The 23,218-nt window shown below is 35.0% G+C and overlaps 1 protein-coding gene across 3 annotated transcripts in view; it reads left to right on the top strand.

Moving 5' to 3' along the window:
* ZEB1 (zinc finger E-box binding homeobox 1) overlaps nucleotides 1-23,218 on the top strand; it is a 191,156-nt gene that overhangs the window by 146,244 nt on the left and 21,694 nt on the right. For 2 of the 3 annotated variants that reach the window (XM_025885773.2, XM_073885488.1), the window contains exons 3-4: nucleotides 11,598-11,660; nucleotides 19,151-19,312. In XM_025885773.2, coding sequence (XP_025741558.1) covers nucleotides 11,598-11,660; nucleotides 19,151-19,312 — 225 coding nt within the window. The remainder of the gene's footprint in view (nucleotides 1-11,597; nucleotides 11,661-19,150; nucleotides 19,313-23,218) is intronic. The other variant, XM_025885774.2, reaches the window with a different exon arrangement.

Genomic DNA, 23,218 nt, shown 5'->3' with positions numbered 1-23,218 from the left:
TATATGTATATACTGGAATTGAACAAATAAGTAGATGTATTGAGGATAATGAGACCAAAATTTCTCACCATCAGAGAAAGAAGTTACAAACAAGGAAAAGTGAGAAGTCTAGAATAAATCCTATGGCTTTCTATTGGAATCAGAGCTATCAGTATGAACTCCTGGTTCTTAATATATATATAAAGATACATAGATACAAAAATATAGATGGGCTTTATGCAGGTATTAGTATACATACATATATTTCCTAGCTCTGTTTGCTGAGAATGCATGGAAACAATGATACCCAGTAGCAGTGAGCATACCTAGTGCCCAGATCTGGGACTCAAGTACCATTCTCCAATAAATGGTACCAACTCTCTTTGCATAAATGGCTGATTCTAGAACTGAGGTAAGGAAAATATAAGCTAAACCCAGAACAACAAGAAAGTGTTTTTAAAAAAGTCATCCTGTGAAAAGGGGCCAAGAGCCAACCTGAGGGAGCTCCCATTGGCCGAATCTGGAATAATTTTAGCATCAAAATAAATAATGATAGTACTGGATTATAAGCAGTAGAATAAAGTAAATATCCATACATCCATACTGATATAAATACTTTAATAAATGGGAGAGAAGGAAAAGTTCTTTCTTATAGTAGAATTTCAGTTATAAATTAAGAACTAATTAGGGAAGTAGAATACCGCTGTTAGGCAAACACCATGGTAATAATTGATGCAGGCGCCTGGGTGGCTCAGTTGGTTAAGTATCTGACTCTTGGTTTTGGCTCCAGTCATGATCTCATGGGTCGTGAAATCAAGTTCAGCAGGGACTCTGCTTGAATATTCTATCCCTCTGCCCTTCCCCCCGCCCCCCCCCCCCCGCTCAGGTGTACTCACTCTCTCTCTTTCTCCCTCCAATAAATAAATAAATTTAAAAAAAAAAAAGAGGACCATCAATGAATGCTAAAACTAGTGGGTGAACGTTTATGAAGAAAAAGGATATTTGCATAATATCAAAGTATTTCCTCACCAGAGAGTTATTAATATTAAAGACATAGTAATTAGTATAAAGAAACCTGACAGACACCTTCTTAACCAGGTGATCAAGGTTAATGTCCCAGTAATAAAATATAGTGACATTATATGCCACTGGTGAGATATATGAACAAAGGCATAGCACTTCAGTGGTATTCTTGCTGACAACATACTTCCTCATCCAATCATTAGAAAGCATCAGGGAAATCAAATTGAGGGGTACCCTACAAAACCAGTGATCGGTCTTCAATAGTATTAAAGTCATAAGAAAAAGCAAAGACTAAAGCAACTTCTCAGAGACATGATTGGATTGTGAAATTTTGGAGGAGGCTATGGAGACTTGACAACCAAAGGCACTGTGGGTCCAGAATTGGTTTCTGAACCAGAAAAGGAAAAGACCTTAGTGGGAAAACTTGCATAAGTCAAATAAGGTCTGTATGTTAGTTAATATAATATATTAACATTAATATAATGGTTTCCATAATAATAGTACTGTGATTATGTAAGATGTTCTCATTAAGGGAAGCTGGTTGAAGGGTATACTGGAAGTCTGTGCTAGTTTTACAACTTTTCTAAGTCTAAAACTATTTCAAATTAAAAAGTTTTAAAAATCCTAATCAGAAAGAAGCAAAACCCCTTTCCTTCATTCTTTTTTTTCAAGATTGCTTTGGCTAAATGGCCTTTTAAGATTGTTTTTTCCTGGGCACCTGGGTGGCTCAATTGGTTAAGCAACTGCCTTCAGCTCAGGTCATGATCCTGGAGTCCCGGGATCGAGTCCCGCATCAGGTTCCCTGCTTGGCAGGGAGTCTGCTTCTCCCTCTGACCCTCCCCTCTCTCATGTGCTCTCTCTCTCAAATAAATAAATAAAATCTTTAAAAAAAAAAAAAAGATTGTTTTTTCCTGTTTCTGTAAAAAAAAAAAAAAGGGCCATTGCAATGTTGGTAGGGAATGCATTGAATCTAGAGATGGCTCTGGGTAGTATGGACATTTTAACAATATTAATTCTTCCAATTCATGAACACAGAATAGTTTTCCATTTATTTGTATCATACTCAGTTTCTTTTATCAATGTCTTACAGTTTTCAGTGTATAGATCTTTCACCTCTTTGGTTAAATTTACTCCTAGGCATTTTAATTTTTTTTTTTTGATGCTCATATATGTGAGATTGTTTTATTTCTCTTTCAGATAGTTCATTGCTGGTATATAGAATTGAAGCTGATTTTTGTATGTTGATTTTTTATGCAGCATAAGTCTTTGATTTCTCACATTAGTGTTTTGTAGTTTCAAAATCAGATTATATGCATGTTTTGTTAGATTTATACCTATGTATTTCTTTTTTAAAGGGAGAAACTATTGTGAATGTTTTGTTTTTAATTTAGTTTCCATTTGTTCATTTCTATTAATATAGCAAGCAATGTGATTGATTTTCGTGTGTCGACCTTGTATCCTGTGGACTTGCTAATTCCAGGAATTTTTTGTAGATTCTTTGGGATTTCTATGTAGACAATCTTCTCAAATAGGGACAGTTTTATTTCTTCCTTTCTAATCTGTATACTTTTTATTCCTGTTTATTGACAGAAAATATCAGGAGTGGTAAGAGTAGACATTTTCCTTTTTCCCAGTCTTAAATGGAAAGTATTCAGTCTTTTATAAGTGTAATGTTAACATAAGGTTTGTTGTAGATGCCTTTTACTTCTGTTTCTGTTCCTGGTTTGCTGACAGTTTTCATCATGAATAGATGTTGAGTTTTTTCAAATGGTTTTTCTGTGTCAGTTGACAGGATCATGTGGTTTTGCTTCTTTAGTCTGTTAATACAATAAATGTAGTAATGGATTTTCAAATATTGGACCAGCATTGGATTCCCTGGAAAGCCCCACTCAGTCATTTTTCTTTTACATATTGCTCACTTAGATGTGGTAATATTTTGTTGAAAATTTTTAAGTCCACTTTCATTAAGGATATTGGTCTATAATTTCCTTTCTTTTTTATACCATTTTTATATGGTTTTGGTATCAGGAAAATTCTATCCTCATAAAATGAATTAGAAAGTGTTCCTTTTTTATTTTCTTGAAAAGATTATTTAAAATTAGTGCTCTTCTTTAAATGTCTGATACAATTTGCAAGGGAAACCATCTGGGTCTGGAGTTTTGTTTTGGGGGAAGATCTTAAACTACAAATTAAATTTTTAAAACAGTTATAGGAATATTCAAGTTAGCTTGTTTATCTTGGATGAGTGTTAATAATTTCTAATTTTTGAGGAATTGCTCCATTTCAGTTTTCAAATTTATGTGTGTAGAGATGTTCACCTTACACGACTGTATTAAGGAAAATAGCTAACCATTACATAGCACTTACTATGTGCCAGGTATAGTACTAAGCACATACTATATTTAATTTAATCCTCACAGCTTCCCTAAGAGGTACTATTATTATCCTCCAAATTTATATTATATAAAATATTTATAAACTGCCTCCTAAATTTCTTAGTGAGCATACAGAATTTTTCATTTTAAGTGTAAGTTGAAAACAATCTAATTTCTAGCATATTAAATATACTTACATTTTTAACATTCTTATATATGAGCTCCATAGCAATTTAACACCTATCATTCAATTTTTAAAAAAAAGAATAAGCTCTTCAAGAGTCAAAAATGTTATATCATAATGTTTACTCCTTGAACTCAGAGTATTCCCTTATTACCCTTTTACTATCTCCTAGCTCTGTAGTGATATTCCCTTTTCATTCCTGACCGTTGGTAGTTTGTGACTTCCCTCTTACTTGTTTGTCAGTCTTATTAACGGTTTGTTAATTTTATTGATCTTTTCAAAGAACTAGTTTTCTTTTTCATTGTTTTTCTTTCCTTTTTTTGTCTTTAATTTTATTGATTTCTACTCTTTATTCCTTCCCTCTGCTTGCTCTGGACTTACTTTGTTCCTTTTTTTTTTTTTAACACAAGTTTAGAATTTTAATTTGAGAACTTTTGTGTAACATAAGCATTTAATACTATAAATTTCCCTTTAAATGCTGCTTTATGTACATCCCACAAATATTGATGTGTTGTTTTTTCATTTTTCTCTTTGACCCATGGATTCTTTAGAAATATGTTAATTGATTCCCAGAGTGTTTGGAGATTTTCTTATCTTTCTGCTATTGATATCTAGTTTAAATTTATTATGATCAGAGAACAAACTTTGTATGATTTCATTTCTTTTAAGTTTTATTATATGATTTGGATATAGTGTGTCTTCATTAGTGCTCTATGTGTATTTGAAAAGAACGTGTAGTCTGCTGTTGTTGGGTGTTCTACAAATGTTAATTGGATGGAGTAGTTGTTAGTGTTGCTTAGTTCATTTATATCCTTGCTGATTTTCTATTTGTTCTGCTTGTTCTTTCAATTAATGTGAGAAGAGTATTGAAGTCTCCAGTAATACACATGGATTTTTCTTTACTTTCTGTTCTGTTTGTCAGATATTTTGAAGCTGTGTTGTTAGGTGCATACTCTTTTAGATTGTTAGGTCCTCTTGGTAAATTGGCCCTCTTATTATATAATGTTTCTCTAGATTTCTGGTAATATTCTTAGCTCCAGAGTCTACTTTGTCTGATGTAAAATAGTCACTCTAGATTTCTTTTGCAAATTTTTACTTTTAACCTATCTATATTATGCTTGAAATAATTTTTTTGTAGAGTGCTAAAAATGGGGCTTGGCTTTTTGTTGTTTTTTTTTAATCTGTTCTAACAATCTCTGTCCCTTACATTGGCTCATTTAGATCATTTACACATAATCTAAGTTTTAATGTTGGATTTAGGTCTACCATATAGTATTATTTGCTTTCTGTTTGTTCCCTCTGTTTTTTTTTTAATTTCTTGTTTCTCCTTTCTTGCCTTCTTTTGAACCATTTGAATATTTTTTTAATATTCAATTTTCATTTGTTTATTTCATTTTTTACTATATCTTCTTGTATTGATTTTTTGGTAGTTAGTCTGTAGATGAGAATGTACATACTTCTCATAGTCTACTTAGAATAAATATTTCACCACTCAAAGTAAAATATGGAAACTTTACCCCCATTTGGTCCCATTACCCTCCCTCCTTTATGTTATAGTTGTCATGTAGACTACATCATTTCTTGTGTCCTCTTTCAGTCCTCACATCTCAGATTTTCCTCTAATATCATTTCCCTTTCTCTCTGAAGACCTTCCTTTAGCAGTCTGTCAGGTTTGCTCGTGGTGTACTCTGTTCACTTTCCTCCATCTGAGCATATCTTTATTTTACCTTTGTTTCCAGAGTATAGTTTCACTGGATATAGAATTGGGCCTGACAGGTTTTTTTTCTTTTAGCACTTTAAAAATGTTCCATTTACTTATGAAATCCCTCACTTCTAATGACAAATCTGCCTTCTTTTAAGTCATTGTTCCCTTATAGTTGTGCATCATTTTCTCTCTTTTCAGAATTTTTTTAACTTTAGTTATCAGGATTTGATTGATGGTCTAAGCCCAGATTTGGGGGGCTTTGTCCTGTTTGAGATTCAGTTAACTTCTTTAATCTCTTGGTTTGTGTTTTTTATTAAATCTGGAGAGGTTTAGATACTATTTTTTCAACTATTTTTTCTGTACTGTTTTTTCTCCTTCTGGAACTCTAACTGAATGTTAGATATTTTATTAATGTCCCACACATCTCTGAGACTCTGCTTATTTTTTTAAATGTTTTCACTTTATTTTCCAAATTGGGTGATTTCCATTTACCTACCATCAAATTCACTGATCTTTCTTCTTTCATCTCCATTTTGCTATTGCATCCGTCCAGTGATTTTTTCCCAAAAAAATTGTTACGGTAGTTTTAATGCTAAATTTCCTTTGGTTTCCTATCTATATCCTCTTTTTGCTGATAAGAATTAGCCTAGACTTTTTATCTTTCCATTCTTTTCAAGTATTCATCCTTAGCTCTTAGCTGCTTAAAGCCTTTGTCTGATAGTTTCAACATCTGTGTGTTCTCGGTGTTGCCATCTTTTGATTATCTTTTCCTATATAGAAGTTGAAATTTTCCTGGTTCTTCATATGGTAAGTAATTTTGGATTGTATCCTGGACATTTGAATATTATCTTATTTGGTCTTATTTAAATCCTGTGGAGCATTTTGATATTTTTGGTTTAGCAGGCGACTTACCCAGTTGTATCAGGCTGTACATTCTAAATAACTTACTGTGGATTATGGTTCCAATATCAGTTCAGTTTTCAAAGCCTTTACAATGCTTTTTGGATTTGTGCCCTATAGTGGCCATTCTGGGACATGATTAATGATCTTATCCTTACTTCAGTTCTCAAAGCCTGTAGTCAGATCCATACATGGGAAGTTTGGATGTGAACCCAGGAGTTCACAAGCAGCTTTATAATGTTGCTTTCCTGCACTCTCCCTTTCCATGATCTCCCTAGTACTTTCAGTTCCCTGGGACTTCCCTTGTCCATTCTCTATCCAAAAATCCAGGACTTCCTTTGTCATACTTTGCCAGATACTTACCACAACTATGCCTGCAGGAAGAAGAGCTACAAGAAGATGGAGAGGAAGAGCTTGATGAAAGTTTTTACCATCTTCTTGGGGCCACTGCTCCTCTGAGTAGATAAGAAGGTTCCCCTTTCTTGGCATTTTAGGTACCTTTTTGTTCTTGCTGTCACCATGATCTCAGCCACTACCTTGGGATAATCTAGGGACTGGGACACAAGAGAATTGGGGGGAAAAAATGATTTCTCCCTTCTTTGAGCCCTTTCCTATTCTGTGAGCCCAAACTAGAGGGCCTTCCTAGCATTTTTCTGTGCCGTACCCCAGTGCCCACTTCCAAATCTAGGCTGCCTTGAATCCAGGCCAGGGGGTAGGAGAAATTACTTCCTCATTGATTCAGTGGTACTTTGAATTCTTGTCTTGTCTTCTTCCCCAGTCTTCCTGCTATGATTTATCTTGTAGAGTCTTTAACTCCTTCATGAATTCTCCCCAGGTTTTTTTAGCTGCATTCAGTAGAACACACACGGTAGTTTGTGTTCACTTCATCTTAACCAAATCTAACCTCAGTTGTATATTTTTTTACCTTTGTTTAAGTTAACCAGGTGTTCATGGAGATTGTGAATTACATTTACTGTGACTCTGATGGACAATTATGCCAAAAATATATGCACATATGTAGAAACTAGAGGATACAAGAGGGAAAAATGAAGCCTTCTGGAAATACTCTGAGAAAGTACACAGTAAAAAAAATCATTTCTAATTAAAGTTTGGACACTTTATGTTTGAATTCCGGAATCTATTGGCTTCTGAGCAGGGTGGGGAAGACTTACAGAATGAGAGAAATGTGAACTGATCTTTCAAGAATAGGATTAGTAAGTGTTTCGTATGGAATGGATAACAGCATTCTAGCCAGAGGGGTCAGCTTGAGAAAAGGCAGGTATAAATGTTCATGGCATGCGTGCATGTGTGTTACAGAGGAAGAGACGAAAGCAGGAAAGGAAAATCTGGTTCAGTTACCTACTTCTTGCACCGTATTAGAAATTGCTATAAAATCTTCCCACAAACACAGTTGAAATTAGAAACACACTGTTATGAATTCGAAATGAAAGTTTCAGAATTTTGAACATGTGCTTAATAACCAGTCCTGTACTTTGAACTGTTCTGTCCTGCCATTGACATTAAGCCTTCTGGATTTTTGGTTAACATGAATGGCTAAAATTAACAAGTCAGAAACAACAGATACAGGTGGGGATGCGGAGAACGGGGAATCCTCCTACACTGTTGGTGGGAATGCAAGCTGGTGCAACCACTCTGGAAAACAGTATGGAGGTTCCTCAAAAAGTTGAAAATAGAGCTACCTTATGACCCAGCAATTGCACTACTGCGAATTTACCCCAAAGATACAAAGGTAGGGATCCGAAGGGGTACGTGCACCCCAATGTTTATAGCAGCAATGTCCACAATAGCCAAACTGTGGAAAGAGCCAAGATGTCCATCAACAGATGAATGGATAAAGAAGATGTGGTATATATACACAATGGAATATTATGCAGCCATCAAAAGGAATGAGATCTTGCCATTTGCAACAACGTGGATGGAACTGGAGGGTATTATGCTGAGCAAAATAAGTCAATCAGAGAAAGACATGTATCCTATGATCTCACTGATATGAGGAATTCTTAATCTCAGGAAACAAACTGAGGGTTGCTGGAGTGGTGGGGGGTGGGAGGGATGGGGTGGCTGGGTGATAGACATTGGGAAGGGTATGTGCTATGGTGAGCACTGTGAATTGTGTAAGACTTTTGAATCACAGATCTGTACCTGTGAAACAAATAATACATTATATGTTAAAAAAAAAAAAAAGAAGATAGCAGGAAGGGAAAAATGAAGGGGGGAAATCGGTGGGGAAGACGAACCATGAAAGACAATGGACTCTGAGAAACAAACTGAGGGTTCTGGGGGGTAGGGGGATGGGTTAGCCTGGTGATGAGTGTTAAAGAGGGCACATATTGATTGGAGCACTGGGTGTTATACTCAAACAATGAATCATGGAACATTACATCAGAAATTAATGATGGTAATGTATGGTGATTAACACAACACAAAATAAAAAAAAACAAAAAAAATAAAATCAATAAGATTAGAATCAATCAGCTAATTTTAGTAGGAGCAAAATGGAGGAATTGTTATATTTTGTTGGAATTATTCATATTTATATTTTTAAAAAAACGTGAATTGCATTTGTCATTCTTGCTTTTACTTACTAGGAATTACATCTTATGGCAAAATAAACAAGTGCTGTCTCTTTTAATCTAAATGTGTGATATCAGCCATTTACTTATTTTTCAGTTAAACTTTAAGTTTTGAGATAATTATAGATTTGAAAATAATTCACAAATAGTTCTAGATTCACAAATAATTCAGAGATCCTGTTGTATACCCTTTACTCCGTTTTCCCCATTGGTAACATCTTGCAGAACTGTAGTATAGTATCACAACCAGAACATCAACATTGATATAGACAAGATACAGAACAATTCCATCACCACTGAGCTCCCTCCTTGCCTTTTATATGCCCACCCTCCCCTCCCCTCTGCCCCAACCCTAATCCCTCACAACCACATATCTCTTCTCCATTTTTATAATTTTGTTATTTCAAGAATGTTATATGAATGGAATCATACAGTATGTAATCTTTTGGATTGACTTTTTTCACTTTCCAAATTTCTTGAGAGATTCATCTAAGGTGTTGGATATATCAATAAATTGTCCCTTTTTATTGCTGAGTAGTATTTCATGACTTATTTTTCAGCAATATTTTGCCACTATTTGAAAAAACAAAGTCTTTTACTTGAGAATTTTTCCTCATTTATATATTTGCTTTGGAATTTAGAATAAAAGCAAAAGCCTTAGAAACATTCCAGTTTACCTTTCTAGGTTGCATTTAGGTTAGGCAATCACAGTGTGTTGACATTAGTAAGTCTTACAGGAGAGAAAATCTTATGCACAAGGCGATTCTGTTACTTTATTACCCTTATATTTTCTAAGCTCTGAGTAAGATCAGAACACATGAGGGAGAAGGCTGCTTGAACAGTATTTGGCTGTTCCAGTATACCCTCATGCTGGTCCATGGATGAAGCAGGAAGGAGCCTGTTCCTGGCAGCACTCCATAGTGAAAGAAGTGTGTTCATGCTGCAGACCAGCATTAGGATATTTTCTATTTTTGTTAAGCAATATGATTTTAGTTGTTCAACCAAAATTCCAAACCCAGTGATGAGGGAAAGAATGGAGACTTCCAGTTTTTAAATCGCAGTAAAGATAAGTCTGGGACCAAATTCTGAAGTATGTTAAATGTTCGTCTAAGGAGACTAGATTTTATCCTGAGCAGAAATGAAGAAATCACTTAATTGAATTGCAGACAGATTTTTAATTAGCTATAATAACTATAAGTAGAAAAATTAGTATTGTCCAAAATAGCATTTTAACTTTTAATATCATTGTCATCTTTCATCTTAGTAAGTAACTCTGGCTGTCCTAATTCTCATTTCAGGAGAAATAAAGAGCATAGATCGATCAACAATAAATAACTATATTACTATCCTATCCAAGTGTCATACTGTTTATTATTTTATTACTGTTTATTATTTCAGAGAGGAGAAAAAAAGATGTTAGAAGAATTGCAAACACTTAACCAAGACTGGTGTTTGTCCTACTGTATTATAAACACTTTAGCATGGGTTTTTTAATTGTCATTTTGCTGATGGCAAGTATAAAATGAGAATTATTTATAAGACATTAATCTCTTTATTATCTACTTTAGACAGTGTTTTTCATGCTGATCTAAAGGGGTTTATGCATATTTTAACTATTTTCACATAGTGATCATCTTTAAGTACTAATATAAAAGTTCATGAGTAAAGAAAATCTGCTGAATAAATCCACCTGATAATCCAAGGCACTTACAGAAATACATGCTTTAATGTGAGCAAAGATTTTACTTGATTAGTGTTCTATTTCTCAATTCAATTATCAAACTTAGGGGAAATCTAAATCAAGATTTTTGACTGACATATTCAATGGGATTTGATTGGGGTGCAGATTAACTACATGATGTGATGTTTTAGCATGACTTTATAAGTATACTCATCATAATTATGTATACTCTGCTGCTAGTTTTTTTAAAAGCAGTTTTTAACTCCTTCATGCTTTTATATATGTACATGTCCTTAATAAACTATTATAATAAATAAAATGTACCTGAATATACAAAACATACTTTCTGCTTGCTAAAATAATATACCTATTTACTCTGATCTTATTCTGTATAGAATACTACAGTCAACTCATTATAAGGTGGCAAAGGAGGACAACTGACATCTAAAAATGTTTACCAGTACTATTATTACTATGATTTATCAGTAGTTAGAATAATGAATAGAGTGAAAGAGAAAGTGTAGTGCCCTAGGTGTTTACTCTGGACACAGTGAAGTTTAGTACAGTCTTCTCTCTAGTTAGCTGCTGGTCCTCTGGTCATACAGGCAAGGGCGGAGTGGGAAGTAGGTTTTATAGCCACTCAGACCTGAATTCAGATTCCACTTCTACCACCTAATAGCAGTGTGTCCTTGGGCTGTTTAACCTCTTCAAGCCTCAAGTTTTGGTTGTCTTTTTTTTTTAACTTATAAGTAATTATGAGGGTTAAAGGAAATAAGTTTATAAATCATCTAGCACAATGCCTAAAATGTAGAAACTTGTACTTTGCAGAAGAAAAAAAAAAGGAATCCTGGTACCTACAGGTAGAACGCCTCTCCCAAAAAAAACACTAAAATCCCAGTATGTGTATAGTTAAATGTATAATTCCAGGATGATATCTAAATCTTGACTAATTTTGCTTCTCTAAGATACCTTTGTGAGTTTGGTAAAACTATCTGCTTGATCTCTTCTAAAAAGTTCACTTTTCAAGGACACATTACTTCTAAAAGGGAAAAAAATCCAAATTAAATATAATCTAAAAGTTCCTCTTCAGATTTCTAGATGTTAAAGATGTTTGTGCCACATGGATCTATTTTAATCCTTTGTTCTTTGATTTTAGCAGGAAAGGAAGGACAAGAAATCCTGGGGCCTGAAGCTCAGGCAGATGAAGCGGGATGTGCAGGTACGTGCTCGTCAATTTCTTTGATACTGTAGCCTTTGAACAAGGTCTTTTTGTGTCACTGGTTTTTGCATTTGTGAGTCATGAATTTAGTCTGTTTCCTCCTCTTTTATCTTGACCTTCTTCAGTGTTTCAGTACGTAGGCATATAGGGCACTATATGAAAAGTTAGAAGTTTATATTCTTTAAATACAGTGTAAATTTGCAGATTCATCTAACACAGCATATTTTCCATTCTATAAGGATGACAAGAACAATCTATCCAGAAAATAAGTATTTAAATGATGATTTGAATTTATATCAATTTTTTTACCAAAGCTATAGAAACAGATTTAACTATTTTGAGTTTCATTATTAGTTACCAGGATCTGCATTGAGTTGCCCACAAGACGGAAAGCAGAAGGGAGAAGAATAAGCAAATATCATGAGTTATCTATAAACCAGATGAGAATCATGAATATTGATGAGCTGAGTGAACATGTCACAGCAAACAAGAGAATCAAATTTTTTTCTTGTAATTTCTGTGATTTTGAAAAAGGCTAACATGAAGTTAAATTATGGTAAACAAGAAAATTTGTTTCTAGGTGACTAAAAGTACATACTCCCTGAGACTTAACACTATTCTTTTATAATGGATTCAAATCAGATTTAAGAAGCAAAAGAGTAGGTAGAAAACTTAAATCAAGATCTTATGTATTATAACACCAGGCGCTTATTATTGTGTCACGTAAGTCAGCAAGAACTCTCAAAATGAAAATTTCAAAGATGAATTCCAAGTTATTAAAACATTTCCTCAAAATACTCTACTTTAAAGTAGTATAGTTGTATTTTGTCTATTCAATCATAAATTAGAAATTTCTATCATATCATTTTAATTAAATTTTCTGTTTTTTCTTCTCTTTTTTGGTTTAACACTTATAGTTTTTTCTTTTCTCTGCAGTGCATTTTAGGAATATTCCATAGAGCCCTATAAATTATCTTTCATTATGTAAGATGAGTATATTTCATAGTAACAAGTCAAAATAGATTTCATCTATAATATAAACAGGCACTTCCATACTTGTCAGTCAGTTCTGTAAAACAAAGAGTAAATCTTCATGCTGTTATTAAAGATGCATTCCAAATTAATTAAATAATAATGGGATATGTGATGATTTATGATACCTGCTGCCTAAGATTTTATATTCTGCCTTTAACTTGGTTGTGTTTAACTTGCGTGAATAGTGTATGCAACTATGTTGTTATCAAATATTTGTCATGCTAACTTACACATTATGTAAAATATTTAAACTCGGTATTATTAGTTAAAATACTCTTAATGAACATTAAGACTGCTTATTACTTTTTTACCTAATGTTAAAGTTAGATGATTTACATTACCAGAGTTACAGAAGATCATTTGCCCTTTTAAGAAAATGCTATCAAAAAAAATTCACAATTCCAAGTGTCAGTATTTTACCTCACGCTTTGCTCTTCACTACAAAAATAAATTCTTTCATTTAGTACTGAGTAGTATATAAATTCCCTTAACCACCCCCACCCAAATAAATCACATCTGGAAAGTAAAGTAACCTTGTATTAACTTAAATTGTTGCTGAAATGTGAGGTGCCCCCACCCAGTGGAAGATGATCCCTGCTGCATTATTTCCCTGGAACATGGGGAGTTAGGAGTAAGCAAACATTTAATAAAGCCCTGATAAGTGTAGTTTTAAGGGAAAAAGGATAGAAATTGGATGGTTGAGGCTTTTGAGCATTTAAACTTAAAAAATACGTTTTGCCTTTGCTTCTGTTACTTCCTTGACTTCTAGGGAATAATGTGCTGACAAAGTAAACAAAAACTTTGTACAAAGGTCACGATCATTAGTTCAGAACTTTGTCAGGTCCTTTCTTCAGCTGACTTCCTTTTGCAATTCATGAAGTTAAGAGAACTGTACTCTCAGCTTAGTATTCAGAGTGAAAAATTCACCCGAAACATCCTTTGTTCCTTCTGAGCATCCCTTTTTTGTTTATATAGTTAATAGTTTTACAAAGTTTGAAAAATGGAAGATAAAGTTAGGAAGAAGCCTAACGACAAGCTGATCAGAAATACCGTCAAGTGGATTTCACACATGAGAGTGGCTCAGGTCATGATTCCAATGGAAATAAAACATAGCTAAATAATTTTTAATCTTTATATTAAATGTTTGCCTCTCTGTCTCCTTGCTGTCTGTAATTTGTGATTATAACCCTATAATTCTACACTTTGATAAATGGTTATTGTCATATAGACCTGTGGTCCAAAGTAATTTTATATTTGACAGTCAGCTCTGAGTTTTGTCATATCTAAAGAAAGCCAGATTATTATTATGTTTCTTTGTATTTGCTCATCTCTCTACTATTTAAATATGTAAGTTTTATCTGTCTTTAGATGAGAAATTTTCCTTTATAATTGACCTTTTTACAATGTGCACTTCCCAGCACTTGAAATTTACATGTAAAACTGTGGAATTTCTGGTCTCAGATTGAGGTTGCTTGGGCTAGATGCAGATCCATGAAGACAGTGTAGTTTAGTTGGAAAGAGCCCAGAATTTGATACCACACCTAATACCAAATCATCTAATCTACTAAATTTAATTTTCACAAATACCCTTAAGAGGTACTGTTATTGTCCCTCAAACTTTATATTATATAAACTGATTACGTACTGTTCCCACATATTTCTTAATGTACATTTAAAATTTTTCATCTTAAGTGTAAGTAGTTACAATCTAATTTCTGGCATATTAAAAATGACATTTTTAGGGGCATCTGGGTGGCTCAGTTGTTCAGCTCAGGTCATGATCTCAGGGTCCTGGGATCAAGCCCCACATGGGGCTCCCTGCTCAGTGGGGAGCCTGCTTCTCCCTCTCCCTCTTCCTCTGCCCCTCCCCTTGCTTATGCAGGCACGCACACGCACACTCTCTGTCTCTCTCTCAAAATCTTTTAAAAAAAATAAATAAAAATGACATTTTTAACATCACTCATGTAAATCTATAACAGTTTAATACCTCCTAATCATTCAATTTTTTAAAAAAATATGAATAAGTTCTTCTTTATGAGTCAGAAATGTTATATCATAATGTTTACTCCTTGAACTCATATTTCTTTTCTACATAACCAATAGAATTTGATGCTAGCAGAGTATATATTTCCTGTTTGAAGGTATTTCTGATGAGCTGTCCATTTCTTTATAAGAAAAACGTGTATAAATTGAAATTTAAGTTTCTTTTTAATTTCTAGGGCAAGGCTTTTAAGATTTTTTTTAATTTATGGATTGATTTATCATATAATTATCAGTACTACACAGTTGACTACAACATAAATACATTACAAATTCTAACATAATTATTACCAAAAAATTGTTACTTTAAATGAGATTGAAGGAGCTGAAGTATTCTTCAGTTAGTTCATTTATCAATAGTTTAATGTCACTTTTTTTTTAAGATTTTATTTATTTATTTGAGAGAGAGCATGAGCAAGGGAGGGGAGAAGCAGAGGTAGAAGCAGACTCCCCGCTGAGCAGGGAGCCCGATGCGGGACTCAATCCGAGGACCCTGAGATCATGACCCAAGCCAAAGGCAGCCGCTTAACCGACTGAGCCCCTCCAAGTTCCCCAATGTTACTTATTTCTAGAGGAAAAAATGTTCAGGATTAATTCTGTTTCTTGTTTTGTTAAGCACTCAGATAACCTTATTCTCATAAATAAAAAGGTGAAGTACATTTTTGTGATAACTGATTTACTTTGATTCTTTATACATCCTTAGAATGATGTGCAAAGAGTTATAATTATATATCAATAAAAATATTTTTAATGTCCTGTTAACTGACAGTTGTATTAAATGCTTCTTCAATTCTGTTGAAAGCAAAAATTCAAAGCTGCCTAATTTGCTCAAGAATTTGTTTCCCAGTCACTAGAATCCTTCACTCCCTGATTTTCTGAGACATATACCAAAAAAGCTTTGCCAACACTTCTCGAAGTACTTATGCTACCTGTTCTTGACTTTTGTTATTTCTTCTTAGAGGCATCTTGATTAATATATTCAGAAATGGTTAAGGAAATTGAAATACTGTTAAGTTCAGTACCTTTTGCCAATACATTTTGTGTAAAAATCATTTTATCTTACCGCATGAGATAGTAAGCTCATAATGCCTTAGAGCTACAAACTTAGTTCATTCAGTTTCTGGAAATTTTGTACCTAATTACCTAACTAGCAAAGCCAGATATTACTGTTATACCAATCAGCCTCATCAGACTTTCTGTCAAGAAAAAAGTGTGTTTTCATTTTCCTAATTCAAATAATTTTGCCAATACACAATTTGAGAGATTTTGTAAAACTTTCCTCTATGAAAAATATATAAATTATAAATAATAAGGAATATACAAAGTGCAAATAAATGTATCTTTAAAAAAATAGATTATTCACTTAACTATAGAGAACAAACGGATGATTACCAGAAGGGAGATGGGTGGAGGGATGGGTTAAACAACGGATGGGGATGAAGGAGGGCACTTGCTGTGATGAGCACCAGGTGCTGTATGGAAGTGCTGAATCACTGTATTGTACACCTGAAACTAATATTATGCTATTTATTAACTAGACGAATTAAAATTAACTAATAATTTTTTAAAAATAGATTATTCAATAGTGAGATGAAGATCATTTATATCTAATATAATTTTTTAGTTATACAAATTTTTGTCTCCAAATGAGTAGTACATTTAGAACCAGTCAGTACATAGGTAAACTTCTAACTGACTGAAGATGTGAGGTTCATGTATAAAATAGACTATATAATGCTGCAAAATGTATACCATTTAAAAACTCATTACTCTAGCATCTAGCCTATACACACACATACATACACACATACTTAATAGGATGTAGAAAACTATAAACTTTTTATAAGTGAAGACTTTAATAGAAATAAATATAATTTGATAAAAATATTTTAAGCATCTTGTAATCTATATGGAATTGATAATCACATAAAATATAAATTTCACTCATGAGTTTTATGTAGTTTAACTTGAAATTTTGAAGTTACATTGAAAAGACTCAGTGACACTGACTTGGGACTGCTTTAGCTATTCAAAAATGCTTATTTTTCCAGCTAATGACAGATTGTAGGAATGATTTTTGAGAATACTCTTTGCTCTGACCAGGTTCCTGAAGAGCAATGAAATTTTTAATAATAGTTAGGGAATGGAACAGATGAGATCATTAAAGGGAAACTACTCTCACTCCCTCTGGCCATATTATTATATAGCTGATTTCAGAGCTTCCTAACTAGAGCCAAAATATCCCCATTTCAGAAAATTGCCATGCTTTACCCCTGATAGAAATCCATGTAAACAGGAAAAACTGGAAGGCCTGTGGTGGTTTTAGGTTGTCTTGATTAATCAATAAGAAAGTTTTCCCAGGGTGCCTGGGTGGCTCAGTCCGTTAAGCCTTCAGCTCAGGTCATGATCCTGGAATCCTTGGACAGAGCACTCCCCTCCCCCTCAGCAGGCTCCCTGCTGAGCAGGGAGTCGGCTTCTCCCGCTGCCCCTCCCCCTGCTCCTTCTCTCTCTCTCTCTCTCTCTCTCTCTCTCAAATAAATAAATAAATCTTTAAAATAAAAATAAAGCTATGTGGGAGGAAAAAAAGAAAGAAAAGAAAATTTTCCTCAATCAGTATTTTGAATTTTTTTCCTTTGGCAACCTGGAGGTTTTTACACTCCAAGGCAATGCACCATATTAATGTACTGGGATATGGCTTTTTTTCTTCTTCCTTATTTTTTAAGATTTTACTTATTTATTTGAGAGAGCAGGAGTGGGGAGCAGGGCAGAGGGAGAGGGAGAAGTAGACCCTCACTGAGCAGAAAGCCCAAGAGGGGATTGATCCCAGGACCCTGAGATCATGACCTGAGCGGAAGGCAGACACAACCGACTGAGCCACCCAGGCACCCCTTCTCTTCTTGCTTTTAAGTTTGAGCAAAGGATACTGTGGAAAAGGGCAAGTAGAGAGAAACTTCCAGATTCTAAGAAAAAATATGCACAGAAGTTGAGGATTTGGAAACAGACTCCCTTAAAACCCACAGTACCAGCTTTCCTCTTAAAGAGTCTTCACTCACCCCTGGATCCAGTAACCCATTGCTGAATAATTGATAGCTATTGGCTATATTAAAAAGGAGGGGAAAATGGTGGGTCACCACTACTATGATGTCATTGGCTTTAAGGTTTTAAACAGCAGCTGCCCTGAGGAGTTCACTTACTACCACTGTGCAGGAGATTTAGCAAGATTGTTTCAATAACTGTTACACAAAAACATGTCCACACCTCAGCGTTTTAATTTGGCCCAATTTTAGTCTGCTGAGAAATGCTGTTTTACAAATTTAGAACTGACAGTTCAGTCCGAAGTGTATAAAGAAGTCAGCCATGAGACACCTGGGAGCCATACAACCCATTATGGTTCCACCAGCACGGAGGAGACACTGTCCTCTGGAGCCAGTGGAGGAAATGGGAGTGAAACCATGGTGCAGCAATACTGCTTTAGAAACTCAGCAGCACTCTGAGTTACCTTCTCAAAGTGAAAGCATTCCATTATCTCTTGAACCTTTCTAACTGAAGGAAAAAATGCCTCTGCCCTAAGCCCACTGTTAACATTTATTGAAGCAGAATTAAAGGAAGAGTAGCCTTGTTTATAGCCTTGTTTATATATGAATATAGAGGAGAGAAGAAGCAGTTTTATGGATTTGATACTCCTGACTCTTACTAGAAATTTTTCCGACTATAGATAACTATTGACACTGTTTTTTAAGAAGTCACATAACTGCACTTGAAAGTGATATAAATTGAGCATGATTCGGGGCACCTGGGTGGCTCAGTCATTAAGCGTCTGCCTTCAGTTCAGGTCATGATCCCAGGGCCCTGGGATCGAGCCCCGCATCGGGCTCCCTGCTCAGCGGGAAACCTGCTTCTCCCTCTCCCACTCCCCCTGCTTGTGTTCCCTCTCTCGCTGTGTCTCTCTTTGTCAAATAAATAAATAAAATCTTAAAAAAAATAAATTGAACACGATTCAGATTTAAGCTACAACTCTAAGTAAATATCCAGTAGGTTGCTAGGAGGGTCTAAGGTTTGAGAACTAAGGTTTTCTCCTTTTTTTCCTTGCTTTATCCTTGATTGAGAAATTAAGAGTTCAGTCAACTATATTACCTTTTCTGTGTCTTGTTTATCAGTCACATAGACTAGAAGTACACTCTAAAGTTTAAAAGGGATATTGAGAAAATTTCAAGACTTTTATAATGCTTTCTAAAGGATTTCTTAATAGTGGACAACATAATGAGTGAATTTTGTTTTTAATTTCCGGTAAATATTTCCTACAAATTCAAGAACAATAGTGTATATTCTCTTAAGGTAAATAATTTCTTATTTAGCAAAACTTTGTAACAACTTGGTGGTGAAACTGCTTTCTATAAAGTATGCATTTCTTTTAGTAAAAGATGATGAATGTGACTCAGATGCAGAAAATGAACAAAACCATGATCCTAATGTTGAAGAGTTCCTGCAACAACAAGACACTGCTGTCATTTACCCCGAGGCACCTGAAGAGGACCAGAGGCAGGGCACCCCAGAAGCCAGTGGTCATGACGACAGTGGTAAGTGGACCTTCACAGTTGTTTTCGTTTTCGTCTTGACAGGATTTATTTCCATAGCTGTACGAAGGGAACCTACTCTATCTACTCTAGGTCACATTTCTGAAATCTAACATTTATGGCAGGTGCCCATAGAAAATAATCTCTTTAATAAAAGGAACATGTTTATGATAACGGCATCTCCTGTGTGCCGTGGTAAGGCTGCTGGGTGAAGTGCTTAGTGAAATGAGTCAATCAGAGAAAGACATGAATCATATGACCTCACTGAAACGAGGAATTCTTAATCTCAGGAAACAAACTGAGGGTTGCTGGAGTGGTGGGGGGTGGGAGGGATGGGGTGCCTGGGTGATAGACATTGGGGAGGGTATGTGCTATGGTGAGTGCTGTGAATTGTGTAAGACTGATGAATCACAGATCTGTACCTCTGAAACAAATAATGCAACATATTTTAAGAAAAAAAAGAAGAAGAAGATAGCAGGAGGGGAAGAATGAACAGGGAGAAATCGGAGGGGGAGACAAACCATGAGAGACAATGGACTCTGAGAAACTGAGGGTTCTAGAGGGGAGGGGGTGGGGGGGTGGGTTAGCCCGGTGATGGGTATTAAAGAGGGCACGTTCTGCATGGAGCACTCAAACAATGAATCATGGAACACTACATCAAAAATTAATGATGTAATGTATGGTGATTAACATAACAAAAAATAAATAAATAAAAATAAATAAATAAATAAATAAAAGAACAATGCCTGGACGTTGATTTGCATTCACCCGCATGGCAGCAAGTAGAAATGGAGCTAGGATAACCTTTAACTGCCGCTTGATTTTTTTTCCACTATTCTGGCAAGCAAAATATGATTTGTTCAAAACATACCGATTTGGAGACAAATGAGGTTTTTTATATTTGCTCTAGTCTATTCTGATATGAACAGCCAGTATATGAAAAGTGGTAAAATGCAGTTCTAATATGTTCATACTCTCCTGAAAGGAAAACAGGCTGCCATTCCCTCCTTCCATGCTAGAAACAGATGACAATTGCATGCAAATATTCCTATAAGAAATTTTATGCAAGATCTGCACCAAGAACTAAAGTCACTTGGAATGTTTAAGGATATTTAAAGTATTAAGATCCTAAATCTGGTTTGATTTTTCCAGGGTTCCCAGTTTAATGGATAGATTTAACTTAATATTTAAATAATCAACTTTTTAAAAAGACATTTTTAGAGAAGCCTAAAGCTTACCAAAAAAGTGAGACAGAAGTACAGGTATTTCCCATGTACCCTTTGCCCCCTAATGTTCATAGCTTCTCCCATTATCATCATAACTCATCAGAAATCACCCAAAGTCCATAATCTACCTTAGGGTTCATTCTTGGTGTTGTACCATCTTTGGGTTTGGACAAATACATAATGACATCTATCCATCATCATAATACCTCATAGAGTATTTTCATTGCCCTAAAAATCCTGTATGCTTTGCCTATTCATCTTTCCCCACCTCCCTTCACCCCTGGAAACCACAGATCTTTTTGTGTCTCCATAGTTCTGCCTTTTCCAGAATGTCATTTAGTTGGAATTATACAGCATGTAACCTTTTAAGTTGGCTTTTTTCACTTAGTAATATGCATTTAAGTTTCCTCCATATATCTTCATGGCTTGGTAACTCATTTCCTTTAAGTGCTGAATAATATTCTATTGTCTGGATATACCGTAGTGTATTTACCCATTCACCTACTGAAGGATACCTTGGTTCCAAGCTTTGAAATTATGAATAAAGTTGCTGTACACATCCATGTACAGATGTTTGTGTAGACATAAGTTTTTCAACTCATTTGGATAAATACCAAGGAGTGCATATGCTGGATCCTCTAGTAAGAGTATATTTACTTTTGTAAGAAACTGCCAGACTGTCTTCCAAAGAGGCTGTGCCACTTTGCATCCCCACCAGCAGTGTGAGTTTCTTTTAATCCACATCCTTGCCAGCATGTTGTGGTGTCGGTGTTCTGGATTTGGGCCATTCTGATAGGTGTGTGGTGGTATCTTGTTTTAATTTGCATCCCCCTGATGACATATGATGTGGAGCATCTTTATTTGCCATCTGTGTATCTTCTTTGGTGAGGTGTCTGCTAAGGTCTTTGGACTATTTTTTAATCAAGTTATTGATTTTTTCATTGAATTTTAAGAGTCCTTTGTATATTTTGGATAATAGCCCTTAATCTGATATGTCTTCTGCAAATATTCTTCCCAGTCTGTGACTTGTCTTCTAATTCTCTTGAGATCATCTTTCACAGAACAGAAGTTTTCATTTTAATGAAGTCCAGCTTGTCAATTCTTTCTTTGGTGTTGTATCTAAAAAACGCAGTATCATACCTAGGGTCATCTAGGTTTTCCCCTGTTTCTAGGGGCTTTATAGTTTTGCACTTTACAGTTAGGTTTGTGACCCATTTTGAGTTAATTTTTGTGAAGGATGTAAGGTCTGTGTCTAGATTCATTTTTATGCATGTCCTGAATGTTCAGTTGTTCCATTACTATTTTTTTTTATTTTGTGTTTAAGTTCATTTTAGTTAATATATAATGTATTATTAGTTTCAGGGGTAGAATTTAGAGATTCATCAGTTGCATATAACACCCAGTTTTCATTACATCAAGTGCCCTCCTTAATGCCCATCACCCAGTTACCCCATCCCCCCATCCACCTCCCCTCCCGCAACCCTCTGTTTCTAGAGCTAAGAGTCTCTTATGGTTTGCCTCCCTCTCTGTTTGTATCCTATTTTATTTTTCCTTCCCTTCCCCTATGTTCATCTGTTTTGTTTTTTAAATTCCACATATGTGTGAAATCATGGTATTGGTCTTTCTCTGACTTATTTCGCTTAGCATGATACCCTGTAGTTCCATCCACGTCATTGCAAATGTCAAGATGAATCTTTAAAAAAAAAAAAGATTTCATTCTTTTTGATGGCTGAGTCATAGTCCATTGAATTTATATATACCATATCTTCTTTATCCATTTATCTGTCGATGGTCATCTGGGCTCTTTCCATAGTTTGGCTCTTGTGGACATTGCTGATATAAACATTGAGGTGCATGTGCCCCTTCAAATCACTATTTTTGTATCCTTTGGATAAATACCTAGTAGTGCAATTGCTGGGTCATAGGGTAGTTCTACTTTTAACTTTTTGAGGAACCTCCATACTCTTTTCCAGAGTGGCTGCTCCAGCTTGCATTCCCACCAACAGTGTAGGAGGGTTCCCCTTTCTCCTCATCCTCGCCAATATCTGTCATTTCCTGACTTGTTAATTTTAGCCATTCTGACTGGTGTGAGGTGGTATCTCATTGTGGTTTTGATTTGTATTTCCTTGATGATGAGTGATACGGAGCATTTTTTCATGTGTCTGTTAGCCATTTGTATGTCTTCTTTAGAGAAATGTCTGTTCATGTCTTCTGCCCATTTCTTGACTGGATTTTTTGGTTTTTTGGGGTATTGAGTTTGAGTTCCTTATGGTTTTTGGACACTAGCCCTTTATTTGATATGTCATTTGGGAATATCTTCTCCCATTCTGTAGGTTGCCTTTTACTTTTGTTGATTGTTTCTTTGGTTGTGCAAAAGCTTTTTATCCTGATGAAGTCCCAGTAGTTCATTTTTGCTTTTGTTTCCTGTTCCATTACTATTGTTGAAAAGGCTATCTTTACTCCATTGTATTGCCTTTCTTCCTTTGTCAAAGACTAGTTGACTATATTTATGAGGATATTTCTGGCTCTCTGTTCCACTCGTCCATTTCTGTATTCTTATACCAATACCACACTGTTTTGATTACTATGGCTTTATACTAAGCCTTAAAGTCAGGGAGTGTCAGTCCTCCAACTTTATTTTTCACCTTCCATGTTGTGTTGGCTATTCTGGGTCTTTTACCTC

This window comes from Callorhinus ursinus, unplaced genomic scaffold (genome assembly GCF_003265705.2).
Source record: "Callorhinus ursinus isolate GAN/ISIS: 27379988/994484 unplaced genomic scaffold, GSC_fseal_2.0 scaffold62, whole genome shotgun sequence".
Lineage (NCBI taxonomy): Eukaryota > Metazoa > Chordata > Mammalia > Carnivora > Otariidae > Callorhinus > Callorhinus ursinus.
The sequence above is the reverse complement of the archived record's forward strand: the minus strand, read 5'-3'. Positions and strand labels throughout refer to the sequence as shown.